Source organism: Oreochromis aureus, linkage group 7 (assembly GCF_013358895.1).
Source record: "Oreochromis aureus strain Israel breed Guangdong linkage group 7, ZZ_aureus, whole genome shotgun sequence".
In the NCBI taxonomy this organism is placed as follows: domain Eukaryota; kingdom Metazoa; phylum Chordata; class Actinopteri; order Cichliformes; family Cichlidae; genus Oreochromis; species Oreochromis aureus.
The window spans coordinates 63,507,971-63,523,315 of NC_052948.1; the positions used below are offsets into that span (position 1 = coordinate 63,507,971).

General features: G+C 44.1%; 2 protein-coding genes across 3 annotated transcripts; one reads left to right on the top strand and one right to left on the bottom strand.

The window, feature by feature from the left end:
- Positions 1-465: 465 nt before the first annotated feature.
- On the bottom strand, positions 466-3,224 carry pdf (peptide deformylase, mitochondrial). Its single transcript, XM_031737975.2, has 3 exons — positions 2,998-3,224; positions 1,315-1,925; positions 466-1,214 (listed from the first exon to the last, which is right to left on the bottom strand). Exons 1-3 carry the CDS (start codon positions 3,000-3,002, stop codon positions 1,057-1,059), a joined length of 774 nt encoding a protein of 257 aa, XP_031593835.1. The 5' UTR covers positions 3,003-3,224; the 3' UTR covers positions 466-1,056.
- Positions 1,942-10,946, top strand: LOC116318825. 2 transcript variants are annotated; one of them, XM_031737973.2, is made up of 8 exons: positions 1,942-2,576; positions 4,298-4,535; positions 4,754-4,977; positions 5,081-5,182; positions 6,442-6,543; positions 8,326-8,439; positions 8,653-8,761; positions 9,012-10,946. In XM_031737973.2, the coding sequence occupies exons 2-8, from the start codon at positions 4,430-4,432 to the stop codon at positions 10,571-10,573; spliced, it is 2,319 nt and encodes a 772-aa protein (XP_031593833.1). In that variant the 5' UTR covers positions 1,942-2,576; positions 4,298-4,429; the 3' UTR covers positions 10,574-10,946. The 2 variants fall into 2 exon arrangements, with proteins under 2 accessions (XP_031593833.1, XP_031593834.1); XM_031737974.2 differs by having other exon boundaries at positions 4,421-4,535.
- Positions 10,947-15,345: the final 4,399 nt, after the last annotated feature.

The window sequence follows — 15,345 nt, forward strand, 5'->3', positions numbered from 1 at the left end:
TTTTTAGGATCATTTTTTCTGACAATTTCTTCTGATATTATATTTTCCCAACTCATCTACAGCAGGCAGGATTGTCCAGTGTTGTTGATGTCATGATGTTACAGTGCACTCACAGAGGTGTCACTGCTTTAACAGCAGATGACATCATAATATGGATGGACTCGTTTTTGGAACCAGCCCCCAGTGGCCATTAGAGGAACTTCTGGCATTTACCCACATTTACTTTTTAAATGCCTGAGAGTTATTCTATGAATGAAGTTGAACACGAAGGAAAACAACACAGTGGTTAGCAACTTTGCTAAGCTAGCCTTTTTGTTTCGGGTTTGGTGCGTGCTCACATAATAAGGGGCAGTTTGTGGGGTCATGTGACTCCTCCCTCCACAACTGATCCTTGCGAATGTGCCCTACTCCAAACAGGGACGCTATCAAAATATAAAAATATAAAAGTAAAACGTTAAACTGTTGGAAAGTTGGTGATTTTTGCACATTTTAATTCAAATTCAGTTCATTTTAAACTGAAACTCAGGTTATGTGTTCATCATAACCACGGTGGTTTAGCACAGAAGCGAGACAATTTTGTGACACAGAAAACTCTTTAAGCTTGACAAAGCTGGCTAAGTCATTCATCTTGCTTCGTACCACACCCCCTCAGGTATCCTCTAGACAAAAAAAAAACAGCTTTCATAACTTCTATAATGAACATTTTAATGACACAAATAATTGCTTATGTGTTGAAAACCAGTTTCCACGCTTTATAATGCAGCAATATTTTAGCCCACATCAGTGTTTTGGTGTTCCAGCTGTTAGGGCCTTTTAACTGAGTCATGTCCAATCCTGTCTTTTCTTCACTATGATGGAAGGTAACAACATTTAAAGATCCATTCTGCATCCTTTCAGCATTTATTGTCAAAGTACAGATCTGTGGTCCACAGAAACTGCCTCTTTTAGAGTTTCACAGAAGACACGTTCACGTACAGAGTGGCATCAGAGACGGTGTGCAGCAAAGACTCTGGCCATCCTCAGTTAGTCAGTCCGCCCTGAGCAGGTGTTCACTTTCTATTCATTGTGTGCCTGCCAGTTGATATTAATGAAGGTCTTTGTGTCCATGCGGTCGATGTAGAGGACCCCGTCCAGGTGGTCCATCTCATGCTGGACAATCCGGGCCGACCAGCCACTAGCCTGCCACGTTACAGCTTCGCCAGTTTCATTGAGACCTGCAGGGTGAGAAGGCAGAAACCTGAGACAAAGGCACACCTTACAACTGTGGACTCTCTTAAATGAGATATGTCACTGTTAAGCTTTAAACATGCGTACCAGACAATTCCACAGACAGGTAGCGGGGAACTGTGGCAGAGAAGCCCGAGATGCTCTCACAGGCCTCCTGAAACAGCACCGTCCGACCATCCAGCACCCTCAGCTGTGGGTTCACAAAGATCCTTAGGGGCTGGACGGAGAGACCGCGGACCTCCCTCGTGGCAGGCGAGCTCTCTTCAAACATTTTTTGGGGATATTCCAGAGCCAGGATCCGGAGTGGCACCCCAATTTGAGGCGCACTCAGTCCCACGCACTCAAGCTTCCGCATTACTGCCACCATAGTTTTGATGACACGCTGGATCTCAGGTCCCGTTACAGCTGAAGGGTCCACAGCAGCTGCATGTGAACGCAGCACTGGGTCCCCTACCTGACACACATGGCTGTACGGAGGACTGGGGGGGGATATGATCTTGCGTTTGACGTACTGCAGGTAGGAGCGCACTTTGACGTTGCTGGATAAGGAGCGTCTACAAGGTGAGATGTATGGAAGACGGGTGGAAGCTGTTGCCATCAGGCTCAAGGCTCCAGAGCGATGGCCTTTAGATGCATACAGTCTGAACCCGGTCCAGGAGAGCTGGAGCAGAGACACTGAGGATGTGTTCATGGTGGGACTGAGACAAAGAGACAAAAGGAGGGCATTTAGGTCAGTCAGAACAAGCAAAGATATCTTTTGAGACTGTGTTGACTTCCATCAGTAAGAAGGTTTAAAATGCTGCTCCTCAATCTTCTTTTGTCTCCTTCTTTTAAGAGGTCACTACAGATCATCACATCTGCCACCGTATCTATAGCATCCCCATGCCTCTTTTTTGTTAGTGCCACCATCTCCAAACCATACAGCAGATCTCACTACCACCTTCTAAGTCGCACTGCTCTCCTTCTGTCACCCCTGACACTCGCCTCCACCCACTCCACCCTACCTGTACGCTCTTCTTCACCTCCCTGTGTACTGTACAGGCTTTGGAAACTACCCAAGTATTAAACTCTCCGATCTTCTCCTCCTCTCATTCACACAGGTAACCATAAAAATAAAAAACTAAAGCGGCCGTAACAACACTGCTAAACTGGTATTGGTGCCGTCATGAAGAATAAAAAAAAAAGAACTCAATTTCCCAAGTCGCACCTGTGTTTTCGAACCAAAACAAAGATGGCGGACACCGGCTAACACGAGAGGGCCGCAACTTGGAATTTTTTTTTTTTTTTACATCTTTTTAAGTGTTTAGTGGACACATTTTTTATTTTAATGACTGCAACTAACACGTCCGGTAAGTCTTTCTAATGGCCTTCTATATTTTCAAGCATCACCGTTTGATGCAGCGAGCCCGATGGTAAGCTCTGTCATTGAAATATAAGCTTATACCCAAGAGCTACAAACTGCTGCTAGCATTAGCAGCCACCCTTTAACTTGTTTATATCGCCGTGTGATTTATTACATCACGCTCTTTAATATTACCCTCAGCACACATAAATTAGAGTACCACCTGTTTGGCGCTAAGTCAGACACCACCTCGCGGTTTGTCCAGGTGCAACGAAACATGCGCGCCACTTCAAGAGCGACCGTGAGCTGTTGAAGCTAGGTCGTTAGCATGTTGATGTAACAGTAAATAAAAATAAAAAGTCAGATAACTGTCAGCACTGACTGGGCGCAATATTTAACAAAAACGAGGCCTTGCAGCCTCCCGTTACCTCATAGAACCGTCTGAGCTCCGCTGTGGATTAGACAAGACCACATAGTTTGGAGGGTGAAGTCAGGGCAGAGACATTCACGGCTCCGGTAAAGTTCTTCCTGGTCAACCACGCTTTCACAATAAAAGTCCACACGCTTACCTATGTAATAGAACAGCCCTTTTTGTCATTGTGTATGTACAACGAAATATGGGCCAATTATGGCCAATAGAAAAGGCACACACGGGAGAACAAAGTGCTCAGAAGTAGTGCAAAGGACTTGATCTGAGTATACAGTGCATGTGTGAGTGTCCTGAGTCATGAGGGTTACTGTGGCTCAGGTCAGATGATTGCATTGCATAAACATGTTTTGTAATAAAAACAAACAAATAGAATCACTAGACACATTTATTGGCTGCATATATATTAATTATCATAGGAAATTAAATATTGATGAATGATTCTGAGCAACTTTTTTACAGTTAACTAGTTAGTTAAAATTTAATAACGTATAAACTCATTGAAGAAAGATGGAAACACCTTAATATTCATCAGTTTATATCTATATATATCCATATACTGCTTTAACATTTATTTCTCCTTTTTATTTTATATTGTACTGTGTTCAACTTTACAGCAGATTAACTTCAAACAGGTAAATTTCTGTTAGGCCTTTAAAGCCTGAACCATTAAATAGTTGACAGATAATAATACTACTTTTTATTTTAGAATCAAGTGTTTATTTAATCTTCTCACAAAAAACTTGTACTTGATTTTTAACCTTTTAAAGCCAAGCGTATCGTATTTGATACGTATTTTCGTGAGTTTTTGAGACTTGTACATCATCGGTGTGACTTTTTTACCCTCAAAAAATGATATGAATTGCATGACATATTTTTAATGACTAAATTGCAAACATGGCTAATGTAGCAAATGTGATACAAATTAAAACTCATATATGCAGATTAAAATTTGATATATTTTTAGATATATTTTGTCTAAAGGTTCAACAAACACTCCATTATCAAAAAATTAAAGATTTCTGGCTGTTATTTTATGGTTCAGGTTTTAAAGGGTTACCTGGTATCATGTTTGCTGCATCTTTGTGCAGTCTATTAGTTTTTCGAGGAGGGAAAAAAAAATCACACCGATGAAGAAGTCTCAAAAACTCAAATATGAAGCAAATATGACACACTTTGTGTTACAGAGAGAGACGGGGTTTCTTGCTTCCTAAGCCTTTATTTTGAAATGCTAAATAAAGGCACGCAAAGGAAGTTATTTGCAACTTTTTTTTTTCCTTTTTTAAAAAAAAACGTAACAGTTTGAGAGCCGGGGATGTTCAGATCCGGAACACCCTCAACTTGCCGGTACATGTCCAGCTGTGGTGGTCCAGGGGTTTAAGGAGGTGCAGCGGGCTGATGCTCTCCTCCGTCTCCCTCCGCAGAGCTGAGCCATGGAGGGAGGAGAGCTGCGGGCTGGGCGCATGCACAGCTTCTCTAAGCTGTCTGTGTGGATCATAGAGCATGTCTGGACTCACAAGATGATGGATATACAACAAGGTTGGTTCTGGGGATTTTAATAAAAAGTTTTAACACAACAAAAATTTTATTGAACACCTTTGTCTGAGTGTTTTTTTTATACTGATGTAGAAGAAACATATACATGAAAATTGCAACGCTAATCTCAAACTGCAGAGATAAAGAAAGTCTTAGGAACAAATGTATTCATGCCTTTGTGTTAGCTTGTGACATGCTGGCTTCATTTTGTGTGCTCACAGTTTTGGACCCGTCCAGCTGGCCAGATGTGGACTCCCAGCCTCTGAGTCTGGAAGACTCGTGGAGGCTGCGCGTTGTTTCTGCTCAGGTCTATTCCATCGTAAAGAGCAGGGACCTGGAGCACTTTGAGAGGGTGATGGGGTTTCTGGAAACCATGTACCGACTTCTACCCAGACTGGTGCCTGCCATCAAACACATGAAGATCATGTTTGGAATCAAGACCATGGTAGGGAAATAACTAGTGGTCCAGTAAGCATGTACAGGAATGTGAAATGGGGTTGTTTCTTCATGAACATTCACCTCCTGGTGATTCCTGTGTCTCCTTCTAGGTCATTATGTGGATGCTCAAAGAGGGCTGGGGAATGGTTGACACCGTGTCAAAAATCGGCCAGTTCTTCCCGAGCAAACTCCCCGAGTACCAAGACCAGTGTGTAAGTGACCTGCCCTGCACCTGACGGCCAAAGTTAGAACTAACTGGAAGCCACTGTAGAACTGGTGGAGACCAAAACTGAGTTAAAAGTACCTGCCTTATATTATGCATGTCTCCCATAACTCACTGAACAGCTCCGAACCACTGGGGCACAGAGCCTCCGGGGGTGTCCTGTTGGGTCTGAAGGCTTAGTAAGTTACTGGATCGGACTTGTTCTGGCACGTCCAGTTGGAGGCTTTGTTATGTTCATGAGCTTGTATGTGCTGCTGCTGTCTTGTCCTGCTGAGGGAGGCTGCTACCTTTGAGCAGTGTTGTTGTCCATTGGAGTGTGTTTTGTCTGCCGCAGTGTTTGATTGGGTGGTAAAACTTGTCGAGACCAAGGTTTTCCCAGCAGGACTCAGCACTGGAACACAGTGATGGCTGTTGTTCACGTCACCCGTCAATGATTTTATTATTGTGGCTGATTGAGCTCTCATAAATGTCTCATAAATGTTACATCGATTGTTTCCTTTAAATGAACCACTTAGATGTCAGGAAGAAAGATAGATGGGTGGATAGATACATACTTTGTGATCCCACAAATCAAAACAAATGATTGTTTTACAGCACGATTAAGAATAAAAATGATACATTTTTATAATAAATATACAACAAAGTTAAAGGAAAAGTTCAGGCACCAGACAGGAAGCATCAAACTCTGGCTGTCTTCCATAGTTTGGGTTTTTTTCCTGTCTTCCTCCACTCACCCCCCAACCGGTTGCTCAGATGGCCGCCCCTCCCTCAGTCTGTGAGGCTGGCTCTGCTGGAGTTTTTCCTTCCCGCTGTCACCAAGTGCTCATAGTGGGTTGTTTGACTGATGCAGTTTTCTCTGTATTGTTGTCCTGACAAAATAAAGTGTTGTGAGGCGACTGCTGTTGCGATTTGGCGCTATATAAATAAAATCGAATAGAATTGATCCATTTGTTGGTTTTCGCCTCCCCACAGATAGCACACTGGTGGTGTGCTGTCATAGACCGTATATAATAGATGTACTTCATCGCTGTGACCTCACCCGATCTCTTTCTCTTTCAGTCCTCTTTCTGAAGCCTCGAGCGAAACTGTCAATAAAGTAAATCGTTCATAACATTCTGTGTAGTTGTATATTGAAAAATATGATAGCATACCTGGAATTGGCCTTTGGGAACAGTTACAGTTGCCTGCATTAAAAACTTTACTTATATCAACAGGTGATTCTATGTGTTTTGGTGTTTTCTTGCACAGAGCCAACGTGAAATGTTCCTCATGAGGAAGAACCACCTGGACTTTAGGACCCTGGCACAAACACTTGCTATGGACAAAGACAAACTTGAACATTACATTAAGGTAAATCTTTACTTTAAGTGATTATGAGTAGGGATGGGTATTGATAAGATTTTTGCGATTCCGATTCCATTTTCGATTCTGTTTTTCGATTCGTTATCGATTCTCTTATCGATTCTTTTTAAAAAAGGAGAACACTAAGGTCGATTAGCTTAGAACTTTGTTTTATATCTTCTCTTTGAACAAGATAGAAATTTAGGAGTAACATGGCCTTACAAACCCAACAGTGAGATCTTAAGAGATCCACAGCCTACGGCTCTTCAATGGGGTGTCACAGGGTCCCCAGGGAAAATTGTAAATGTAAAATAATAAAATAAATATTCTTCTGTAGCATTAACAAAGTATAACATAAATTATTCTGTAGCAATTACACAAGAATATCCAGTAATGTCCCTGCCTACAATTAAACACATTCACTTACCGAAAATCGGGGGCATCTGCTGTGGCAAATGGGTGCAAGCCTTTGACCACAAACTTAGTCACTGCTCGGTGACATTCGTCTATCCTGGCCTGAAAGGAGACGCTAACGGTAGACTGCAGCGAGAACTGCCAGCCAGACTCTGTCTGTCTCATCATGGTCGCCTAAATGCACAGTAATGGCAGGTTTTGTAATAAGGCAGATCGCGCTAACATAATATTCACTGTTAGTTGATTATTTACCTGCCGCATTAACGGGAGAGGACGTGCAAACGTTACCGCTGCTGCTGGGTTGAGATTCACGAGTCCGGAGCAGAATTAAAAAACACGACATTCATTTAAGGTCATTGCCTGTTTTGTGAGCAAATGCTTTTGCATATTCGTAGTGTTTCCTCCTTTAAATGAAATATCTACTTTGCAAGTATTGCAAGTTGCCCTGTTGTCATCCGTTCTCGTAAAGTATAAACAAACTTTTGAGCGTTTGAGCCGCTTAGGCGTCCTGCCAGGTAAATGACGCTCCGCAACGTGGTGACGTCATTCGGGGCGACATCATTCGGGGCGACTGGAATCGATAAGGGAATCGTTTGCAAAAATGCCAAACAATTCCAAGGAATTGAAACAGTGGGAACCGGTTCTCAACAAGAACCGGGTTTCGATACCCATCCCTAATTATGAGACAGATCCAGAATATTCTATATACATTTCAAAGTCCCAATATATTCATGGCCTATGTGATTCATGCACATTCAGCACATTTGCAAATCATACAGTTTGAGATTTGTTGGATAAAGCCATTGTGGCTTCCCCAGAGTTATGTTTTGAGACACAGGACTGTTCACAATAATCAGTCGGGTGTGAACAAACCTCAAATGCTTGGAATTATCATGAAGGCAACCCTGCATGTATTTGTACAACTAGATTTCTTAGTAGAGAAAAACTCATCCCAGCTGGGCCAAAAATGCAGCGGTCCTAACTGTGGCCAGCAGGGTGCGCTGCAGAGCTACGATATACAAAATCTTGCTGCAGAGTTGTAGGGCTGCAAATCCGAAAAGTGATCAAATGTGGAGGAACAGTAATGTGCTAGAACTTTGGACATTGGCTGCTGATTCTCAGTCCTTGTACCATTTCCAGAGGAATGTTTTTTTTTTTTTTTTTTTTTTACACCTAGCACTGACCTGTGAATCATTCAAGCAGTTTGACAGACATAAAATAATATTTTTGCACCAACAAAGGGATCCCCAAATCATCCAGGTAAGGAAATCCCAAAAGGTTGATTCTGTCCATCTGGACATAGAAACGGGGTGACTCAAGACTTTTGCACTTACTATGCTGTATTTTATGGGATGATGCATTTTGTCTGTCTTGCAGAATGAGATGGAGGAGCAGTATGGGGAACGGTATGCTCAGAAAGTCGAGGACAGGCTGCTGCATTATCTCCATGAGCTAGATGCTGTGTTACAAGGAGATACCTACATTGATAAGGTGTGTGTGTGTTTTCTCTGTGGTTTACAGATGTGTTTATAAAAATGAGCGTTTGAATGTAGATAAACTGTCCCGTTGGCTCTACAGCGACCTCAAGTTGTCAAAAACTCCACAAGTTTCCTTTAAGAACGTTGATGAGGGAAATGAAGAAGAGCAGAAATGCCAACAGTCAGACTGTCTCGCTGTGATAACTGAACGTTTGTGCTTCACTAGATCCTGAAGAAACAGAGCCCTGTGACTGAAGAGGAGAAGCTACTTTTAGAGGTAATACGCTCTGACTCCACCACCATAGCTGCGACCCTGAAGAAGCTGCTGCACTGCGGTAAGAAACAGCTCAACATGAAAAGTTCACCTACAAGTTTACCTCATAAAAAGATGATAACTTTATATTTTATTTTATTTCAGGGTAGATTTTCTTTACCTTTAAATTTGGATTTTAATTTATGTAATTTTCTCCTCTTAAACTGTATATTTTTACTGTTAGGACACAAGCAGGATTAGATCTTCTCTGTGTGAAATAATGGATATCCAGTGTTATCAGTATCAAGCGTGTCGCTGTTTTCTTTCTTTAGATGCTGCTTCCTGTCGTCAGTCGTCGATATCTCGGTCGCCTCAACTCTTTAAGTCGGCTCCTTATGAAAGCTCTTCAAAGGCTCCTCTCAAGTCAGCAGAAAGCCAGACTCCTCCAGATGTTCATCCAGAGGAGGCTCCTTGCAACGTGTCCAAAGACGGTGACAGTTTTTCGGACAGGAGCTCAGACATTAGAGGACATCAGCAACCAGAGGAGGAAGATGAGGTGAACAAGAGAGTGGAGGAAGAGGACAGTCAGGGAAGCAGCACATGTGTTCAGGAGGCGGCCTCCACCCCTCAGTTCTGCTCCAAACACCAGCGATGGGTGAAGAGCATCCTGCTGGGATGCTCGGAAGAGCTTCTCCTTCAGGCCAACGTTTCTTCATCTCCCCTGCTCTTCCCGTCGTCATCTTCTACCTCTTCATCACAGGACCTCACGCCATCTGACCTCATCCCCTGTCCGCCCGATCAGCCACCTTTGCAGACCCCCAGCCCTCCTCGCGCAGCAGTCCAAGCATCCAGAACAGCAAAACCCAAATACAGGCGCAGCTCCGGGTCACTCGGATCCTCAGGCGACACCTCACAAGCACAAATTCTGCCTCAGGCCTCGTCTGCTCGGGGCTCTCCACTGCCTGCTCTGCTGTCACCGGTGGTCCGACTGGTGAACATCGGCTCCTTCGAGACGAGCTGTAAACACCAGCACGCATCACCAAAGCAGCTTCTTCTGGCAGCTTCTTCCAGTTCGGAGATGCTAAGTTCTCCACACCATCACACCTCAGGAAACGTAAAAGACAAAAACAGTTCATCTACCTCTGCCAGGTGTCAAACCCCGACTGAACGGAGAAAGCTCAGACGGGTCTGCAGTACCAACAGACACAAAGAGGATTTGGAGGCATTCACTCAAAACCCCCAGCAGCTTGTTCAGGACCCAAGTGCCTCTCAGATGGGTGTTCCAGCCACAGCCAGTGACATCAGTGTCTCTGGACCTCCTCAGAAAGGTGCTCAGTCAGAGAGTTTGTTCTCAGCCTATGCTGCCAATCAAATCACACCATCTTCCAAGTCATGTAAAAAAGTCGTCCCTCGGAGCTCTCTTCGCCATCGTCAGCCACAAAATAACAGCAGACCTCGATCAGAAACCGCCCGACGTTCCTCACGCTCCTCCTCTGCCGCAGGCAGGTCCAAAACCAGCCGAGGACTCAGAGCTCAGCTGAGGCTATCGCTGCCCAGTCAGGGTGTGCTGCTGCACTCCAAGCTGCTACAACCCTACGTGAGTCTTACCAGGTTGAGCTCTGAGCAGTGTCACCTATCGACCCAAAGGACGGCCTCAGCCGGGCAGGAAGAGCTCGTGGAGCAAGACAGCGACAGCGAGGAAAGGAGGAAGGAAGAGGAGGAAGACTTAGACTCTTCCTTCGATGTGAACGCTCTTTTCTCCACCGATTCCTCAAGCAGTGACGGAGAGGAGTCACCTGACCGTGACCCTGATTATAGACCTCACATCAAAAAGAAAAGACTTCTGTTGGAGTATGAAAATGCAAGGGTGCTCAGTCACGGTGACGGCAGTTGAACTAATTTATCCTACTCGAGTACTCGAGGATTAAATCAAGTTTTTAGAGTATTTTTAGATGCCGCGTGAAGATACAGCCATCAGTGCTCTCTAATGATCTGTCTGTTCTTGTGAGCTAACATGGTTCCTCTATGCTAACTGAATGTAGATGTGCAAAACACAGAACATAGAATTGTTTTAAATAGATTTGTCTCCCTATTAAAATCTGTAGAAGGTAGCACTCAAACACGTTTAACTGAAAGGAAAAAAAGCTTCTTGTAAATGTTTGTATGGTGCAGCGTATTGTAGCAGGTGTGTATCGAGTGTTCTGGTTTATGATAATAGGTCTCTGATTATATAAGTGAGAATAAATAACCCAGAGGGGATCGTTGTATTTTCGTAATGTGTTTTGTTTGGATCCGTCAGCAGGTCCAACATTTCAGGACTTTTACCCCACCTGGAAGTCCAGACCGAGGTAAATGTTTCTGATTATATAATTTCCATTTGCACAGCCAGCTTTGGCTTCCCATTTTCACTTCACATGACATAAAAATGAAGACACACTTTTTTAACCCTCTATTAAATTTAAAGTTTTTCTCAAAACATTCTCCAAGTGTGGAACCAGCTTCCTATAGAAAGCACAAATTTCTTCTATTTGCGTGCAATAACAGAATCATTTCAGAATAAAACCAAAAATGACCAGTGCAAACGTTTTTACTGAGCCACAGCACAAACCACTGCTGTGCAACGATGTGCTCTAACTTTGTAATGGTAAAAGCTGTAAAATCAAGTTACATCTGAGGGTTTTCTTCAGTTTACACACAGTATAAAACCTCAGAAAGAGCTTTGAGCTGATACCCCAGCACACGAGTGTGTGACTCAGCCAGTTGTGATCTCAGAGAGTCACTAGAACCCTGCACAGGAATGGACTGTGAGGCTGCAGACCAAGAGAAGGTGACGCAGACTGGAAGCTCGTCCTTTTGTTCAGATGAGATGAAACTAGAGCTCTTTGGCCACAGAGACGCTGCTTATGTTTGGAGGAAGAATGGAGAGGCATGCAACCCAAAGAACACCGTCCCCACAGTGAAACACGTGTAAGCATCTAAAATAAAACCAGGATGTTTGGAAAAGCTGTGTCAAAAAATTCATCTAATTAAGGGTTTATTCACAATAACAGTTCTCATCTGGTTACAGGTTCCTAACACCTCTTTATTTTTATTATGTATTTTTGTTTGAACTTAAAATGCAAACAGTTCACAAAGCTATTGATTACTTTATCGTTTTTTTAAGAATAAAATAATTGGGGGGGGAGGGGCCTGAGCATATCCCAGCTGCCACAGAACAAGAGACGGTACAGCCTGCACCGTCACCATTCTATCCAGGGCTAACTCACACAGACCGACAATCATACTAACATTCACACAATTAACCTAACCCCACTAACTGCATGCCTCTGGCCTCTCTGGGTACTCCCACAGAGGAACATGCCAACTCCACACAGAAAGGCCCCGGGTGGGGTTCAGAACCAGGATTTTGTTGCTGTGAGGCAACAGTGCGAAACAACAGACCGACTAAAACAGATGACTATTTGCTGGTTGGTGGTGTCGTGTGGGTTTAACAGTATTACTGCTGAGCTGTGCTGTAGTGCTTTTGGTTATATCGCCTGGCATCACTGCCAGCACTACTTCCAGTTCGTTTTCCTCTCTGTACTCCAAGGACCAATCACAGTCGTGTATACTTTTCCTTGGTCTTGCCTGTCTCCTGATTCAGCCAATCAGATAAGAAGTATGACACGACACCATCTGTCTGCAGGATATCTACAAGTCACGGGTCAGCACCGAGGTTAACCCTCGTCCCACCCACTCTGTTTGCAGATGTGTATTTACACAGGCCTATTGGAGGGAACAGTAAATAAGCGCAGCGTCATGGTGGGGGGTTAAATGAGGACGTTAACTAGCTTAGCTCATCCTGGCCTTGAATGATAGAGCCAGGATAAAAAGATAAACAGAACAAATAGCTAGTCCAGTGTAGAGATGGCATGATACCACTTTTTTTTAATGTCCGATACCGATATCATAAATTTGGATATCTGCCGATACTGATATGAATCCGATATAGTGTGTTTTTTAATCAATAAAACTATTTTTTTAAATATCTTGCTGCTTTTTTTGTCACTGGTTTATGTTAAATTGTTATTTCTCTTATTCTTTCTTCTGTTTAGTTTTCTACAGTTTATTTTCTATCTATTCACTGCAACTAAGAAACAATACTTACCTCTTTAGCATTTATGAAGCCTCACTTCTTCAAAGGGATAGAAAAGGTGATAGAGACAAGATAGGAGAGAGCAGAGAGGAGACCCAGAAGAGGGGTGCCCGATCTGGCTTCCCACACCTCCCCGCCGGATCGGGCTATACGCTCTACCTCCCCACTGCCTCCCAGAAAAGGGGAGAAGAGCGGAACATTTCTTTTCTCTCGCGGTTAGCTGACTGCCTTAGCTGCCCAAGTGATGTCAGCCCTTTTTAACCATAGCCAGTGACTGGTCCTCTCAGCAGTGTTAGCTAGTTCTCTTATAGTCTGCCGTTGTGCCTGTCCTCTGATCCCAATCTCGCTAAGCAGTTTTGCTGTTGTACTGGCAACAAAGCCCCTGCACCCCACCGGGCGCACCTTGATCTACCAGCCTCTGTCCTCTGCCTCAGCAATTGTGGCTCAAGAGTTGGCAGTTCGTCTTGTAATCGGAAGGTTGCCGGTTCGAGCCCCGGCTCGGACAGTCTCAGTCGTTGTGTCCTCGGGCAAGACACTTCACCTACCGCCTACTGGTGATGGCCAGAGGGGCTGATGGCGTGATATGGCAGCCTCGCTTCTGTCAGTGTTCCCCAGGGCAGCTGTGGCTACAACTGTAGCTTGCCTCCACCAGTGTGTGACAGTGAATGAATAGTGGAATTGTAAAGCGCTTTGAGGGTCTCGAATCCATCATTATCATTATTATTATTATTATTATTATTGTTCAGCTGCCAAGTTGGCATACTGCATCTTCTTGCACTCCTTGCACTCAAATGCTTCCTCAATTATGGTCCTCAATTATTATCCCATGGTACCGTCAGCTCAATGACGTACCCAAGTTTTCGGGAGTTAGACCAGAGGACGAGTTCTGGTCACAGAGTTGTTGTTATGATCTCTGTGGGAAAAATTAGCCTCTGATCCAAGTCCACTTGCATCTGCCAATCCCTGGCAACCTTCAGCGGGCCCAGGTCTGGGGTTGAGGGGCTTGTCTTCGACTTGTCTCCTTCCCGGACAAATTTTGATGAAAACTGACGCTCCTCTTGGTTCGTGAAAGGTTGAGCGTTGATGGATTTTCTTTTGCACTTAACTTTCTCGGCAAGACACCTGAGAACCTGGTTGTGTCTCCATGTGTATCTGCACTGAGTAAGGCTAGTCCTACAACCAACCAAGATGTGCTTGAGTGTGGCTGGGACTGTACACAGGGGGCAGGATGGGTCCTTTCCAAACCACAGCTGCAGATTTATTGGGGAAGGTAGCACATCGTATGTCGCTCGGATGATGAAACTTAGTCTATTAGACTCCATGCTCCAGATTTCACTCCATGAGAGTTTCCACTTTTCAACACTCTCCCAATTCATCCAGCGACCCTGCTTGGCCAGCGCTACGGCTCTGGCATGTCTGGCTGTTTCCTCCTGTCGTCGCACCTCCTCCACCACCATTTTTTGACATTCAGTTACAGATGCCTGTTGCCACCGAGATGTTACTGCGCCAAGACCAAATCCTCCTCTGCCCTGTTGGACGTGACCCACCACGTCACGATGCCAAAGAGCAGATTTGGCCTGTAGCACAGATGTGGCTGGGGTCCACTTCCTCCCTGTTGCTAGGGTGGGAGCAGTGCCTCACACTATGGGGTCCCGGGAGTCCGTGAGTGACATCTCAAGCCTCACTTTTGCACATTTAAACTTCTTAACCATGCTAGGGATACTGTGAGGCACTTGGGAAGTCCGAGCCACTTCTTAACGTAGGAACTCACTAGCCTCTCTGGTTGATTGGCATGATTGAGTGAGACCTCGTACATTGTCATCGGCCACAGTAGTCTGGGTAATAACCCAAACTGGAAGCACCAGAGCTTCAGTTTCCCTGGGAGTGCAGTGTTGTTAATCAACTTGAGGTCATCAGCCAAGTTCTGCCTTAGTTGTTCTAGTTGCCACGTATCATTGAGGTCTGCATTATACCACCGTCCCAGGCTCTTTATGGGCTTCTCTAAGACTGTTGGAATTGGTTCTCCACTGATATAGACAGAAAACTTTCACGCCTCATTGTCACCTTCTATAATCCAATATATCTGCCTCAGAGATCAGCATGTGACATGTTACTACCCTACAACACAATCTAAATCGCATCGAGGTGACAGTTGTCATTATTCGCCGTTATAAACGAAACTGAATTATTACGATGATGATGATGATTTCAACTACTGTCAGTGCGTTCGATTTTATTTTCATTTTGCTGTGTGTCTTTGATGCACAACAAGATGCAAATGTAAGTCCCAGAGACGGTCATTTTTGAGCTTTCCCATAAGACCTTAAGTCCTTTTTTTCATTGTTGTTGTTGTTGTTGCTTCTTTAATCATATTTTAACTTTCTGAGCTTTCACTGATGTTAAAATAAAGTGACTCATATGAAGCACTCGCATTGCTAACGTCAGTCTTTTTTGCCTCATATCAGTCTATTGGCTGATATCACCAGATGCTGGTGAATCCCTGCTGAAAATTAATTTAGTAATTTTTCTTT

Bases quoted from the DNA above. Each gene is read 5' to 3' on its own strand.
- pdf (XM_031737975.2), bottom strand. The intron at 1,215-1,314 runs GTACGCATGTTT...CTCACCCTGCAG, and splicing joins CCTGTCTGTGGAATTGTCTG to GTCTCAATGAAACTGGCGAA.
- LOC116318825 (XM_031737973.2), top strand. From the start codon at position 4,430: ATGGAGGGAGGAGAGCTGCGGGCTGGGCGCATGCACAGCTTCTCTAAG. The intron at 4,536-4,753 runs GTTGGTTCTGGG...GTGTGCTCACAG, and splicing joins GATGATGGATATACAACAAG to TTTTGGACCCGTCCAGCTGG. The intron at 5,183-6,441 runs GTAAGTGACCTG...TTTCTTGCACAG, and splicing joins CCGAGTACCAAGACCAGTGT to AGCCAACGTGAAATGTTCCT.